Source organism: Rhinatrema bivittatum, chromosome 1 (assembly GCF_901001135.1).
Source record: "Rhinatrema bivittatum chromosome 1, aRhiBiv1.1, whole genome shotgun sequence".
NCBI classification, from domain to species: domain Eukaryota; kingdom Metazoa; phylum Chordata; class Amphibia; order Gymnophiona; family Rhinatrematidae; genus Rhinatrema; species Rhinatrema bivittatum.
The window spans coordinates 677,726,348-677,741,350 of record NC_042615.1 but is presented as its reverse complement, the minus strand read 5'-3'; the positions used below and the strand labels follow the sequence as shown (position 1 = coordinate 677,741,350).

Here is a 15,003-nt window from a genome sequence, read left to right as displayed (position 1 = left end):
ACCATATAGCCTTTTACTATTACATAAATGGCCCTAGCCTCCTGTATATCTAAAACCACCTTTTTTATATCCTGTTTTGAACCAAGTTGTCTATATGGATAAGCCTTTCATTTCCTTTTCCGTGATCAGGTAATACTTCTGAAAAGGTAATGATCTTTACCTTGTGCCTAAGCTGCTTCCCCAGAACCTGGAAATTTTGTACTGCTTAAATGCTATTTCTAGCAAGGTCAGTGGTCCCCAGATGGATGATAACACTGATTTTACAGTTTGTACTTTCTTCTTTGATTGCATTGCCAATCTGGTTTGCCATCTGAGGATCTTGTAAAGCATTTAACTATTGTGTGTCCCTCAAAATGAGTATCTCTGGTAACAGAGACCCCAGCAGAAGGAGTTTTGAAGTTTGGTAGTAGTTTGGGGTTTGGGTGTACATTGGCTGACATATTTTTTATTTTTGGTGCCACTTCATGCTCCATGTCTGGGGTATTGTCAGTTTCCAATGCAGAAAAGGAATTTTGATTGGGTATTAGGGGATGTCTTTGTGTCACAGGTCTTAGCCTACCAGAGCCAACAGTCTGACAGAGGGTGAAGACTTGCTGGATGCTTTATGGTGGGGGAGGATCTTCTAATAGTAGCTAACTTCTCTTTGGCCCTCTTAATTGTAGCTTGTTCTGCTTTAAATTGAGTCAACATTATAGAGAAATTCAAACAGATTGGGCAATCTCTGAGCCTTCAGATAATCTGCATAAGGACTAAAGCACCACACTTATTACATGTATAACAGTCATTTTGATTATGCTAATTTCTTATAGAACACTCATTTTGTGAACACTCAATGTGATTAAAGATCTTGGGTTTTCTACCTTAGGAAAGTTGTGCAAGATAATCAACCACTGGGGTGGGTGAGAGAGTAGGGAGAGATGGCTTAATAACATTTGAGAAAAAAATGTTCAAAAAGTACACACAAAGGTAGAGAGAAAAATATATAAATAAGTTTATAAAAAGCACTTGGCAATTGGACAGGCTGATGCAGCAATCTGGATTTCGGGGCACAATTTTAACACTCAGATTGAATTTTTTTAAACTCCCGATGCAGCAGGCTAATGATATGCTAATGCACTGGGAGTTTAAAAAAAAAAAGTTGGTTGACTTTAAAATGTGAGTTTGGCACAGGCCAAACGCACATTTTAACTCAGGAAGGGGGAAGGGGGTTCTTGACAGGTAGCTCATGCAGATGCAGCCCCCACCACTTAGCTAGATAAATACTGATTTATCTGGGAATTTGGCGAGGTTGCCACTGCCACTTAGTTGGATGTCAGTACTTATCCAGCTAAGTAGTGGCAACCTGCTCCAGATAGCCAGTTAAGTACTGACTAATCCAGCTAGGTGGCAGCAGCAAACCTCACCAGATAGCTGGATTAGTCTGTACATATCCGGCTAAGTGGCAGCAGCTGCCACTTACCTAGAAATGTTAGTACTTATCTGCGAAGTATATTTGAGATTTAAAAAAAATATATTTTTTTTTAAGGGGTTTTAAGTCCAGCGGGACATCTGGAAGCAGGTGCAGGAGATGGCTGAGCAACTGCCTCAACAGCAGCAGGACACCCTCATGTCACTGTTGTATAAGGGCCTGGAGTGCGGAAAACCTAAGGTCCAAGCAACCTATGATGATTTTGAGATGACATCGAGAGTCTCTGCAGCGGGAATTGGTGCCCACAGAATGGCATGTCCACGGATTTTGGATCTCTAACCAGAGGTACAAGAACAACTTGCTGACATGCTGTGTACTGGGGAGAATCTCTTTGGAGATATGTTGAGGCATGCTGTGACCCAACTTCAGGATAACCATGAAACCCTCCAACAACTCTCCACCAGAACACGTGACCCATCTTCCTCCTCTTGAAGGCCAGTGAGACAGGGGCCAAAGAAGTCTTCCTTTCGCCAAAGGAAGTACTATCATCTAGCCCCTTGCTCCCAGCATCACCATTAGGGCTCTTGCAGCCGACCTAGGCTGCAGAGAGCCACCAAGCCCCAGCCAGCTCCTCAGTCAACTCTGGGGACTGGGTTTTGACTGGGTCATAAGGAGCATAGGCCAGTTGCCTATATCCAGGATGATGGAACCTCCGGTTGGGGGCAGACTGTGGTTCTTTGCGAACAAGTGGCCCAATATAACATCAGACCAGTGGGCTCTCTCCATCATTCGTAAAGGATACCAATTGAATCTATTGGGTGTCCCGTTCAATTGCCCTTCATGCCCATCTTGGGGGCAGTAGCGCATCAGAAGGTACTATTAGCGGAGCTCTCCTCCCTCTTAATGGTCAGAGTGGTTGAATCCATGCCAGCAGGGCCAAGATGTTAGGGATTTTATTCCAGGAACGTCCTGATTCCAAATTGAACAGGAGGACTCTATCCCATCCTAGACCAAAGGGCCTTGAACAACTTTTCTAAGAAAGGTTCAAGATGGTTTCCCTGGGTACCTTGATCCTCCTTTTGAAAAAAGGGGACTGGCTATGCTCTCTCAACCTAAAGGACTTATACACTCATATCGAGATCTTCCCCCGTCTCAAGAAGATTCTCCAATTTGTGCTGGGAAATCAGCACTTCCAGTACCAGGTGTTGCTGTTTGGGTTCGAGTCAGCCCCACGGGTCTTCACAAAATGCTTGGCCATGGTGGGTGGCGCACCTCTGCAGGCTGGGAGTGCATGTTTTCCCATATCTGTGTGATTGGTGGGTTAAGAGCACGTCTCAGGCAGGGGCTGCCAGGTCCATGTGGTTTACCATTCATGTATTGGAGTCACTAGGGTTTGTTCTCAACTACACAAAGTCCCATCTCAGTCCATCACTTCAATTGGACTTTATAGGAGCCTGCTAGACACAGCTAAGGCCAAAGCCTTCCTGCCTCACCAGCAGGCCGTCACCTTGATGACCAACAGAGATCAAATAGAGTCAGCAGGTATCAGCCTAGCACAGGCTGAGGCTGTTGGGTTATATGGTTGTAACCGTCTATGTCACTCCTTTGGCAATTTACACACATGCAGAGCCCAATGGACCCTGAAGTCACAGTGGCACCAGGCCACTCAGAGCCTCCAGGATTGCATCTGAGTCACCCCGTCTCTCCGGGACTCATTGTCCTGGTGGTGGATACTTTCAAATCTGGACTGAAGGATCTCTTTTCAAAGTCTCCCTACCCAAATTGTTCTAACAATGAATGCATCCATCCTGGTATGGGGAGCACATGTAGATGGGCTCAGGACCAGGGCCTCTGGCCCACTTAAGAACACATTTGTCAAATCAACTTTCTGGAGCTTCGGGTGAACAGGTACACGCTATGTTCTTTCAGAGATCGGCAGTCTAACAAAGTTGTCCTGATCCAAACCAACATCTAAGTAGCCATATAGTATGTCAACAAGCAGGGAGGCACGGAATTGTACCTCCTGTATCAGGAAGCAGTCCAGATCTGGTCGTGGATTCTGTCCCACAGGATGGTGCTCAGGGCCTTGTGCCTGGCTGGGACAGTGAACGTGGTAGCAGATAGGCTGAGTCGAGCCTTCAGACCCTAAGAGTGGTCCCTAGACTAGGGGGTAGCAAATCTGATATGCCGCGTCTGGGAGAGCCCAGACGTAGATCTATTCGTGAACCCTGCTGCAGGAAATGCCTCGGTTCTGCTCCCTGTACAGGTCAGATGGCAAGCCGGCCTCGGATGCCCTTGTCCGTCATTGGGGCAAGGGTGTTCTGTATGCGTATCCTCCGATTCCCTTAGTGGTGAAGACTGTCTTGAAGCTTCGTGAGAACACGGGGACTATGATTCTCATAGTTCCTCATTGACCAAGACAGGTCTGGTTTCCACTCCTATGAGAGTTGTCCATACGGAGACTGATCAGTCTGGGGACTTTCCCAGATCTCATCACGCAAGACCAAGGCAGGCTGCAGCATTCCAACCTCCAGGCCCTGTTGCTCACAGCCTGGATGTTGAGAGGTTAATATTGCAGCCGCCTGGTGGATTCTAGAAAGCCTTCCACTAGAAAGTCCTATGACCTGAAATAGAGGAAGTTGTCCGTGTGGTGTGAGCAGAAGACCCTAGATCCATTCTCTTGCCCCACACAAAAGTGCTTGACTACCTTCTACACCTATGGGAAGCTGGCTTAAAGACCATCTCCATTCAAGTTCATCCCAGTGCAATTGGTTCGTACCACGAAGGTGTAAATGGTACACCCATTTCTGTACAGTCTATAGTTTCATGTGGGTCCAGCTTCAGTTGAATCCTCCTCTAAAGCCTTCTACTGTGTCTTAGGACCTCAATGTGGCATTAGCTAAGCTGATGAAAGCTCCTTTTGAGCCACTGCACACCTGTGACCTGAAGTACCTTACCTGGAAGGTCATATTTTTGGTGGCAGTCACCTTAGCGCTCAGGGTCAGCGAGCTCCAGACTTTAGTGACTTATCCACCTTAACCTAAATTTTATCATGACAGGGTGGTCCTGTGTATACACCCTAAGTTCCTGCTGAAGATAGTAATGGACTTCCATCTTAACCAGTGAATCGTCCTGCTAACATTCTTTCCCAGTGACATTCACACCAAGGCAAATGAGTACTGTACAGTTTAGACTGCAAGCGAGCCTTAGCCTTCTACCTGGAGTGGACTAAAGCCCATAGACAATCCACCCAACGTTTTATTTCTTTTGATAGGAATAAGTTGGGTGTTTCCATTGCCAAACAGATCCTATCCAATTGGCTAGAAGATTGCTTCTCCTTCTGTTATGCCCAGGCAGGGCTGCAACTTAAAGGTCATGTCAAGGCTTATTCTGTCAGAGCCATGGCAGCGCTGGTGGCCCACTTGTGAGCAGTTCCTATGGAGAAGATCTGCAAGTTATCTCCACACATTCACATCTCATTACTGTCTGGATAGGGATGACTGACGTGACAGAAGGTTCAGCAAGTCTGTCCATCGGAACCTGTTTGAGGTGTAGAACCCAACTTTCTTGCCTAGGGCCTATTGTTTGGATTCAGGCTGACTCCCTCTCTGTTACCAACAGCACCAGTGTTTTTGTGCTCATTGGCACCTGGCTAGCTGTCTGTTGCTTCCCTTTTTTGTTGAGGAGCAGCCTGTAGTTAGGGATTCACCCATGTGTGAGGACTACCATCCTGCTTGTCCTTGGAGAAAGCAGGGTTGCTTACCTGTAACAAGTGTTCTCCAAGGATAGCAGGATGTTAGTCCTCATGAAACCCACCCGCCACCCCACGGAGTTGGGTTTCTCCTATTTTATTTTATTTTAATCATAATTCTATGTTACGAGACTGAAGAGGGGACCCCATGTGGATACATGGTATAGGGCATACTGGGCATGCTCACTGTGTCTAGTCAAAGTTCTAGAAACTTTGACATAAGTTTTCCACATTGGGGCTCCATCTGATGATGTCACCTAATTGTTAGGACTAACATCCTACTGTTCTTGGAAAACACCTGTTACAGATAAGCAACTCTGCTTAAAATAGAGGGAAAATTCTGGGTAGTTATGAGTGAAAGTTAAGGGCACCAGAATCTCAGCATTGGTTCAGACTGAACTGGAAGAAAAGGAGAAAGGATGAACTACCAGGCTAAAAAATAAAATTAAAAAAAAAATAAAAAATAAATAAATATATATATATATATTTTTTTTTTCAGTGCAACAAAGTGCAGAGTCTTGCGTTGGGGGGAGGTGGGCCGAAGAAAGCCAAGGGAGCAATATGCCAGGTATGTATTTGTAAGAAACCGATATGCACATCAACCAGGAGAAAAACCTTGAAGTGACTCTGTCTGATGATCTCAAGGTACTCAGAACCAGAAGGATGCTGATATGCATAGAGAAGGGCATAACTAGCTGAAGAATGGAGGAGATAATTCCTCTGTAAAGGTCATTGATATGACTTCGCTTAGAATAATGTGTCCATTTTTGGACGTCATACCTCCAAAAGAAAATAGACAGACTGGCAGCAGTCCAGAGAATGACTACCAGAATGGTGCGGGTCTCTGTTGCACTATGGTACCATGAGCCTTCATTCTCAATAACTCAGAGCTATTGCAGTGACAATCCTTGGCTGGGGGCCATAGACTATGGCTCGTTCTGGAATATAGCAACATGGACTCCTAGTCTGGCCACTAGATTTCATTGTTGAGGGATCACTGGCAGTTTCAAACCCTATTTCCCCCCTCTCCAGCTGCAACAAGCAATTTCACTGAAGTCTGACCCAACTCTACCAGAAATTTCCTTTATTTCCCCCTTCAGTTTTGTACTCCCAGCTTAATCAGAATCAGGTCTGGAATCTAGCGCCATGAGCCTTCTTTCACAAATACCTGGGAATGTTTTTCCCCTATTTGATAATAATCTCTCCAAGATGCTGACGACCCCAGGAGGTAAGGCTGCTTCTGGAATCCTGCATCTGGATATTAGATATTTCATCCCTAAGAAAATAATCCCAACTCTCCGAGACTTGTGAACACCAATCAACATGGGGAACGGAAAATCCAACTGGGGGATTGAACTAGGGACCTTTTTCTCAAGCCCCCGGGCAGTCCCCTACAGAGAATATTCTAATTCTTCCGTTGTTCAGCAGTTCCAGCTTCTACTTTGAGTTTTATTAGGAACATGTGAAGCGTTTTGTTTGTTTGTTTTTTTTTTTTACCTGCATAAATATACTATAACTAAGGCTTTCATACTCGATAATGTGTGGTTAACTCATAGTAAGAGTTGGCTAGGCTCAAAATGTGATGCAGTGGTTAGTGGTGGCATTATAAATGATAAAAATCACATATAAAAAAAACTTTGAATAATATTGAGTCGCTGATAAACAGTGCCGGGTGAATACTGCTTGTTGCTTGCTTTGCTTACTTTGAAAATACACAGTACATGATGTGGGATAGGCTTTGTTTTAGGATTTTATAGTTTGAGTTGTTAAGGCTTATTATACAAAGTGGATAAAAGTAAGCCCAGTCTGATTGTTTCTCTCTCTGGGAACAGGAGTGTGATGAAGGTTACATGAGTAAAACACATTTCCAATCAAAGACGGTGTGCACAGACTCTTACACGGAGAAGAGTGCCGAGGGAGATGAGGCGTGTGCTGCCATTGATGAGGTCAGTTTATTATAAGGCATTTTATTTGGAGATCAGTAAATTCATGTCTTTTTTTTTTTTTTTTACCTAAATTTCCTGAGAATCTTGGAGTTTATTTATTAAAAAAAAAAAAAAGTGACCTCATTTTAGGGAAAATATTATGACACAGACTACTGGTAAATTGAAGAAATTATGTAAGAAAACTGTAAATATTTAAGATAATTTAAATTCTGGAAATGTAAACCACCTTGCGGGGGGTGCATTCCGAGTGTGTGTGTGTGTGTGTGTGTGTGTGTAATCTCTCACTGGAAAGGGTGAACCACACTCCTCTGAGGGGTTTCTATCTCCTGAGCTATTCCACTGGCTTAGGGCAACCTGTAGATGTTCTCACTTCCCAGACAGGCACCTTGTAAAAAGTCCAGACATACAGCCACAGTTGTAGTTCCAAACAGTGCAGTGTTTATTTACAGAAATAGAAGATATTTACAAATCTCATCCACAGGCAGTGAGTGTCACAGTGATGATTGGTAACTTCCATTATTAAACAGTAGCAGCAACAACAAACAATATGCCCCAGTAGGGACACATTCAGATGTACCAGGCCCAAGATAGAATGCAGGCTCTCAGTCGGTCACAGAGGAATTCAGAAGTGCTGGCTGAGGTTTCTACTTTCATGGGCTTTATCCCTCTTTACTGGGGATTTCCTTAAGTGCTTAGGCTTTTTAGCTTGGGGATCCTGCCCTCCCTTTAGGACGGTAACCTTCAGTATAACGACACAAAGGGAAACATTCACCAAATCTTCTTTAACACAATAGTACAATCACACAAAAAAGAAGAGCTTATTTTCTTATGATAACATTTTCAACATTTTATTTATGTCACCACATATTGAACATTTATCTAGACAATTAAAATCTATCTAGCTCACACACACTCCCTCATACATTCAACGCACATTACCTATAAAAACATGTAAATACACATTTCAGACATCGTAATTTTTATAACATTTAAGGTAATATAAATCAATAATTCATGATTAATTCAAATAAGTCATCCATGAAGCGAATCCTGTGGAGCTTTATCAAACAAGCACATGATATTCAAAACCTTATCCTGAAAAGCACGAGATATTCAAAAGGTAAGCCCGACAAAGATCTTTGTTTCACCCTTTTATCCTGAGGGCTTCCTCAGGGACTAACTCAAGATGGAATAATGGGAAACTTCAACGATAAATTCACTTTAACAGTATCAAGTAGATCACACTCCGTATTTCACCATTTTAACTTCTTCAACCACTGAAGCGTAGAAGTTCTTAATTTCTCAATTTCAACAAGCGACCAAATAGTGCTTTCTAATTCTAAATAACAGATATTAAAAATATCTTATTAAATCAAAAAGGATATGTACTGTTTTATACTATGATATATCAATGTCTAAACCACTGAGGCAATGCAAATACTTGAATTCACCGGGTAATCATAAATGTTGATATTCATGGACTCCCGGTGAGTTTTTGACATCTATAAACCAGCCAGTTATGGAGTCTTTTTGTATTTAAGCAGGATCTTTGGGTTCTAACTGTCCACTATACGTCCGTTTCTTCTTCTTTTTATGCAGATAACAGGGAGATAGCGGTATAGGAGAATCTAAGAGAATGGCTTGTTATTTTAAGTGACTTCTGTGTATTCCAACCTGTGAAGGTATTCATATGAGGTACACTTTTATGATTACCCGGTGAATTCAAGTATTTGCATAGCCGCAATGGTTTAGACATTGATATATCATAGTGTAAAACAGTACATATCCTTTTTGATTTAATAAGATATTTTTAATATCTGTTATTTAGAATTAGAAAGCACTATTTGGTTGCTTGTTGAAATTGAGAAATTAAGAACTTCTACGCTTCAGTGGTTGAAGAAGTTAAAATGGTGAAATACGGAGTGTGATCTACTTGATATTGTTAAAGTGAATTTATCGTTGAAGATTCCGATTATTCCATGTTGAGTTACTCCCTTAGAAAGCCCTCAGGATAAAAGGGTGAAACAAAGATCTTTGTTGGACTTACCTTTTGAATATCTCGTGCTTTTCGGGATAAGGTTTTGAATATCATGTGCTTGTTTGATAAAGCTCCATAGGATTCGCTTCATGGATGACTTATTTGAATTGATCATGAATTATTGATTTATTACCTTAAATGTTTTAAAAATTACGATAAATCTGAAATGTGTATTTACATGTTTTTATAGGAAATGTGTGTTGAATGTATGAGGGGGAGTGTGTGAACTAGATCGATTTTAATAGTCTAGATAGATGTTCAATATGTGGTGACATAAATAAAATGTTGAAAAAGTTATCATAAGAAAATAAGCTCTTCTTTTTTGTGTGATTGTACTCCCTTTAGGACGAGCAGAGAAAATAAGTACTCACAGTTCTTAGATTTTAAACCTAGAAATAACTCCTGGTACCTTAGGCATTGGCCTGTCCAGAAAGGGCTCCCAGTCTAAATTTGTACTTGAGTCAATAAAGGGTGAAGCGACTTGTCCAAGGTCACAAGGAGTGTCAGCAAAATTTGAACCCTGTCTCCCCTGGTTTGCAGCCCGCTGCTCTAACCAATAGGCTCAGGGTGTACTGCATATTCTTCCTAGGGAGCTGGATATATGACTAGACTAGGAGACTGGATGAAATTTCTCATGCTAGGTCAGGAAAATAACAGCAAGTATGCTCATTTTCAGCTGGCTTATCTGGAACTGCTCAGAGCTCCGTGCAGTTCTACAGTAGGGGCTTCTCATGCACGTAATGTAAAGGCATATGCACTCATTTGCTACATATTGCATGGCCATCGGGGATGTTCTGAATCGCCTTGTGACAGAGTGTATGATAGAAAGCCTCAGACTGCCTTAATGGACCGGCTCCAGCTGTCTGGCCCAGTCCACCTTAAGACAGACAGGAAAGGGATCCTCGGGTGGGGGCGTTTCCCTGAGGTAAGGGATACAAAGGTGAGGCCCTGAGAGAGTTAGAGAGGCCCCAGGGAGAAGAAGGAAGCTGTGATCCAATGCTGTGTTTGTTCTGGACATTTTCGTTGCTTGTCAGTCTGCTGAGGTAAGCAGCCATTTTGCTCCTCTTCTGTTATGTACTTTTGAAAATAAACTGATGAAAAGCAGACCATTCTCCAGCCTGGTCTGTTCTGCAGCCTACCCCAGCCATAGACCGCTCCAAGGGCATCACACGCCTACTATGCAGGGGCTCCAGAAATTATGGAGAAGATATGTAGAAATTGACTATAAGGTAATTTGATAATTATTGCTATATTTAGAAGCAGAGTGTTGCAGTCAAAAAGAATTTTGATGACAAAGTAACACAGCAAGGCTTGTCTGATTTGCCTATTTTCCCTATTTACTTCAATATAGCATACCGTACTTTGCCTACTCCACCACTAAGGAGTTTCCTTGCCTGAAAAACTACACTATTTATTGTCTGTGGAGTCTAATCTGATCTGACCAGCTTTCAACCAGCTTTGTTTAAATATGGGATATAAGGAAAAATATCTGAAACTTGCAAGAAGTAGCTTTGACTAAGGCTACTTCCTTTAAAGACTTAAGGGATCTATGCAATAAAACTCATGGTAACATTTTTTTTTACCATGCAGGTTGGTAAAAATGTAATGTGCGTGGTAAAACACCTCTTAACACGGTATACAATAAGTTTACTGTGGGCATGTTACATTTTTCTGTACAGCCATGGCCATGGTGCGGACATGCTTGATAACCAAAATAATCCCTGAATGCTAACTCCTGGCAGAAATCCCCAGTGCTAACCAGCCCAAAATGAAAGGGGATTCCCACTATCTCCAAATCCTGGAGAAAAGTGGAACCGCTCCAGCATCATCCCCCATGGCAGAGAGACCTCTTTCCCTCTGCAAGTGAGTCACCCCCTACCCCCCCAGAGCCTGCCTCCATATTTCATTCTTCACTCCTAGGGATTCCCTACAGTACTACCTTTCCGTTAGCAGGAGGAGAAATCTGGGGGGACAGTATCTGATGGAGGATTGGGTGTAGGGGTTGGGATGGAACGGAAGATCAGATAGCAGGGAGGGAAATGGTATGTGGGGGAGATAGGAACTGGGCATGGGGAAGGTGAGGGATATTTGATAGGAGATCAGAGTTGGGAAAGGGGCTAGTATGTGATAGAGGATTAGAGCCAGGTGAGTATTTAGGGGCTATATGTGATGAAGGATTGGAGCTAGTGGTGGGTGAAGGGCAATATGTGACGGAGAATTTGGGATCGCAGGACAGGCAGAGTGGGGCCAGTGGCTCCATCTATTGGAATCTTATCCATCAGCAAGGGGTTTTCCCCCATGGATTTTAGCTCTGCTCAAACGGGCCATGCTCACTTTAAATCCAGTCATATTCTGCAATTAAATGTCTTAGGGGCCGATGCAATAAGATGCGTGTTAAAATGGGCTCTCGTATTGAGCGCCTGTTTTCCTAACGTGCCCACAGCCACCTCTCCTGAGTGCCCAACGCGATATTAAAATGAGCTGTTGTGTTAAAAAGGACACGCTAGGGAAAAATTGTGCGTTCCTAGTGCTCAGATGCATCTGGCGCCCAGGAGACGTGGCTATGCGCCTACATCTCTAGCGGGCGCCCACAGTCACAACGGGCGCTAATATGAGCGTCCGTTTCTTCAGACCTGATGCTTAGATCCAGACCAGCATCAGCGGCTGACCTGACCAAAGCTCCCTCCCCATCCCCCAGTTCTGGCCCGATGAAAGGACCAATCCCATTTCAGGACAGCCTTGTGAAAGGGGATTTTTTCCCCTGACATGTGACAGTGAATGGCTCAATCGGCAGTAAGTGAAGGAATGAATAAATTAATATTATGTGCCTGACTCTTAATCTTTTCACCCCTTCACTTACTGTGGAGGGAGTCTTTGGGGGTCTAGCAAGCACTGTTTTAAGACATGGAGAGGACCCCCAGGACCGACCCGGACCGCTTGGCTCAACGGACCAGACCTTGGTCAGGCCAGCCGCGTGAAATTTAACGTCTGCCTTTGAGCAGGCGTTAAATTTCTAATGATAGCAGGAGACGTGGTAAGCAGTCTCTTGCTTAGCTCACCTCTTTGCATTGCAGGGTAATAGCTAATTAGGCTATTACCCTGCAATTTGCATGTATCCAAACTAATCCTGCTGTGGGTTTTTTAGTGGTTTTTATAGCCCTTTTTATATATCAGGGCTACATTAGTGCCGAAAAACCTATGCTAAAACGCGAGTAAAATCCCGCGAAAGGTTTAGCGCCCCTTATTGCATCGGCCCCTCAGTGTATTGGACACTAAAGCCTAGTTTAGCATGAGCACTATTTTTGGAAGGTCATAGGGGGAAATGGCCTAGTGGTTAGAGCAGCAGGCTACAAAACAGGGAAGCCAGAGTTCAAATCCCACTGTTGCTCCTTGTGATTTTGGGCAAGTTACTTCACCCTTCATTGCCTCAGATACAGACTTATAGGATCATTTTGCGTAAGGGCCTTATTGCTAGCATTAAGGCCCTAATGCGTGTGTTAAATAGCGTTCTAATATGCAAATGTGACTTTATTTATGCAAGTGGGAGGAGTTTGGGCAGAGTTAATGGTAATGAGCGGCTCCTAACATCAAATGCGATAGAGTAACGCACAGCAACACGGGTTTTAATATTGGAAATAACAACACCTTTTTTGTGTGATAGCTGTGCATTACCAACCCAAATGGTTTTTATCGCATATGGCATTTGGGCGGGCAGAGGGAGAGAGAGATATATTAATCAGTGCATGGAGCGAAAAATAGCGCAGATGCAATAAATGTATCACGCCTTGTGGAAATTACCTATACGATGCGGGAGCAGGGAGATTAGCCTGACCATGCCCCCTTTTTTATCACGGGCGCTATTTCTGCTATAGTTATAGCATTTTGATAAATCTAGGGGTTAGATTGTAAGCTCTCTGGGGATAGGGAATTAATTATAGTACTTGAATGTAATCCACTTTGAAGTGCCATAAAGCAGAATCCAAATCAAATAAATAAATCTGAGGCAGCCTTCCAGATGCAGCACACTTTAGCACCATCTACCCCATTAGGTTTTCTTTTTAACCACACTGCCCTTAATTTCAAAATAACAATATAACTTTTTAGTTCCCAGGTAACATATTTTTTATGTTGACATCATTGACTCATCTTAATGAATGGGAAATGTTGCTGTCATTGATGATGCCAGTTCCTTACCACTGTTTCTTATTTGTGTCTGTACCAGACCAGTATTTGAGCTTCACATAGTCTGGAAATTTCTGTCATATTGATCAAAATATAGATCTGGTCCCTTTTATGGAAAGTTCTTTTTCTCACAGGACAAGCAGGATGGTAGTCCTCACATATGGGTGACATCACAGGATGGAGCCCAATCACGGAACACATTTGTGTTCCGTGATTGGGCACCAACCCTGCAGCCAGCAGGGGTCCCTCTTCAGTCTTCTTTTTCCGCGTAGCAGTAGCCACGCGGTTAAGGAACTCTGCAAGGATTCCTGACAGGAATTTTCCTCACAGAATTATTAAAAGTTAATTTGCCCCACAGGGGTCCCTCCATTAACTTTTTCAGTCCACGGTACTCCGGTAAGTTTTTACCCGTTTTCCTACTGGCCGTCGCAGCTCGATTTTTTTTCTATGGCCATGGCATTGGGGTTCCGTCGGTGCCTGGACTGTACTCGTACCATGTCCATTACAGACCCCCATAAAGTCTGTGTAATGTGTCTTGGACGAGAGCATGATGTCTTGACCTGCACCAAATGTGCCCTAATGACACCAAAAGGTCGCAAGGCCAGAATGGAGAAGATGGGACTTCTCTTCCGTGCTCAAACCCCGACTCTGTCCATTGCGTCGATGTCATCTGAACCGGCACCGTCAATGTCGCGCCAGCATCGACCACCAGCCGGTGACCGCCCGGCACCGACAACTTCTCGGCCTTCGATACCCTCTTCTCCCCCTCAGGACCGAGGGGATCGTAGGGAGAAACATCGCCATTGGCACCGAAAGTCTCGGACCATCGAGGGAATGAAACCATCAACCTCGCCATCGTCCGAGCTGTCATCGAAGAAGCCCTGTCTAGAAAAGGCACTGATCTTTTTGGTGACCGGGTCACTGAGGCAATCCTTGCCCGACAGGGCATCAGGAGCCGCGACTCCGCCTTTAACGGTGGTCCCTCCGGCTATGCCTCTGCCTCCTTCTTCTGTTCCGGAGCCAGGGCTGCTTGCTCCAGGTCTCCGAGAAGAACTGGACCGGATGGTTCAGGAGGCCATCGACAAGGCGATGCACTGACTCCAGGTTCCCCCGGCACCGACATCGGTACCGATAGTGGAAAAGACTACTGACCCGATTCAAGCAACCTTGGCACCGCTGCTATCGAGGATGGAAGTGCTTATAGCCGCTTTTCCACCGATGGACCCCGGGTCACCGATGGCTCTGGTGCCCTCCCCGCTTAATTTATCATCAGGAGGAGAAACACCGTTCCGCATCTCTCTATCGGGAGTTCTGCCTCAGCCATCGAAACCGTTGCGTCCATCGCCACCGATTATATCGGTGCCGATACCTCCATCGAGCCATCCATCGATGCCCTCGATGCCTGCGCCAGGGCCTTCATTGCCTTCATCGGTGCCTCCGGTTATTCCTCCGATGCCTTTGGAGCCTAGACCGGGACCTTCAGGTATCCAGCTACCCTGTCCCTCTCTAGTTCCTAGGAGGACAGGCGCTGATCCTTATGATACCTGGACTGATGATTCCTCACCAGACACCGATGATTTGCCATCACCTCCTTCACCCACTGAGAGTAGAAAGCGTTCTCCTCCAGAGGACCTTTCTTTCATAAATTTTGTGAAGGATATGTCTGAATTGGTCTCCT

General features: G+C 44.2%; 1 protein-coding gene across 10 annotated transcripts in view; it reads left to right on the top strand.

Moving 5' to 3' along the window:
* The window catches only part of ATG10 (autophagy related 10), a 599,909-nt gene that overhangs the window by 164,595 nt on the left and 420,311 nt on the right, over positions 1 to 15,003 (top strand). For 9 of the 10 annotated variants that reach the window (XM_029573980.1, XM_029573954.1, XM_029573973.1 and 6 more), the window contains exons 4-5: positions 5,659 to 5,727; positions 6,992 to 7,105. In XM_029573980.1, the coding sequence (XP_029429840.1) occupies positions 5,659 to 5,727; positions 6,992 to 7,105 (183 nt within the window). The remainder of the gene's footprint in view (positions 1 to 5,658; positions 5,728 to 6,991; positions 7,106 to 15,003) is intronic. The other variant, XM_029573997.1, reaches the window with a different exon arrangement.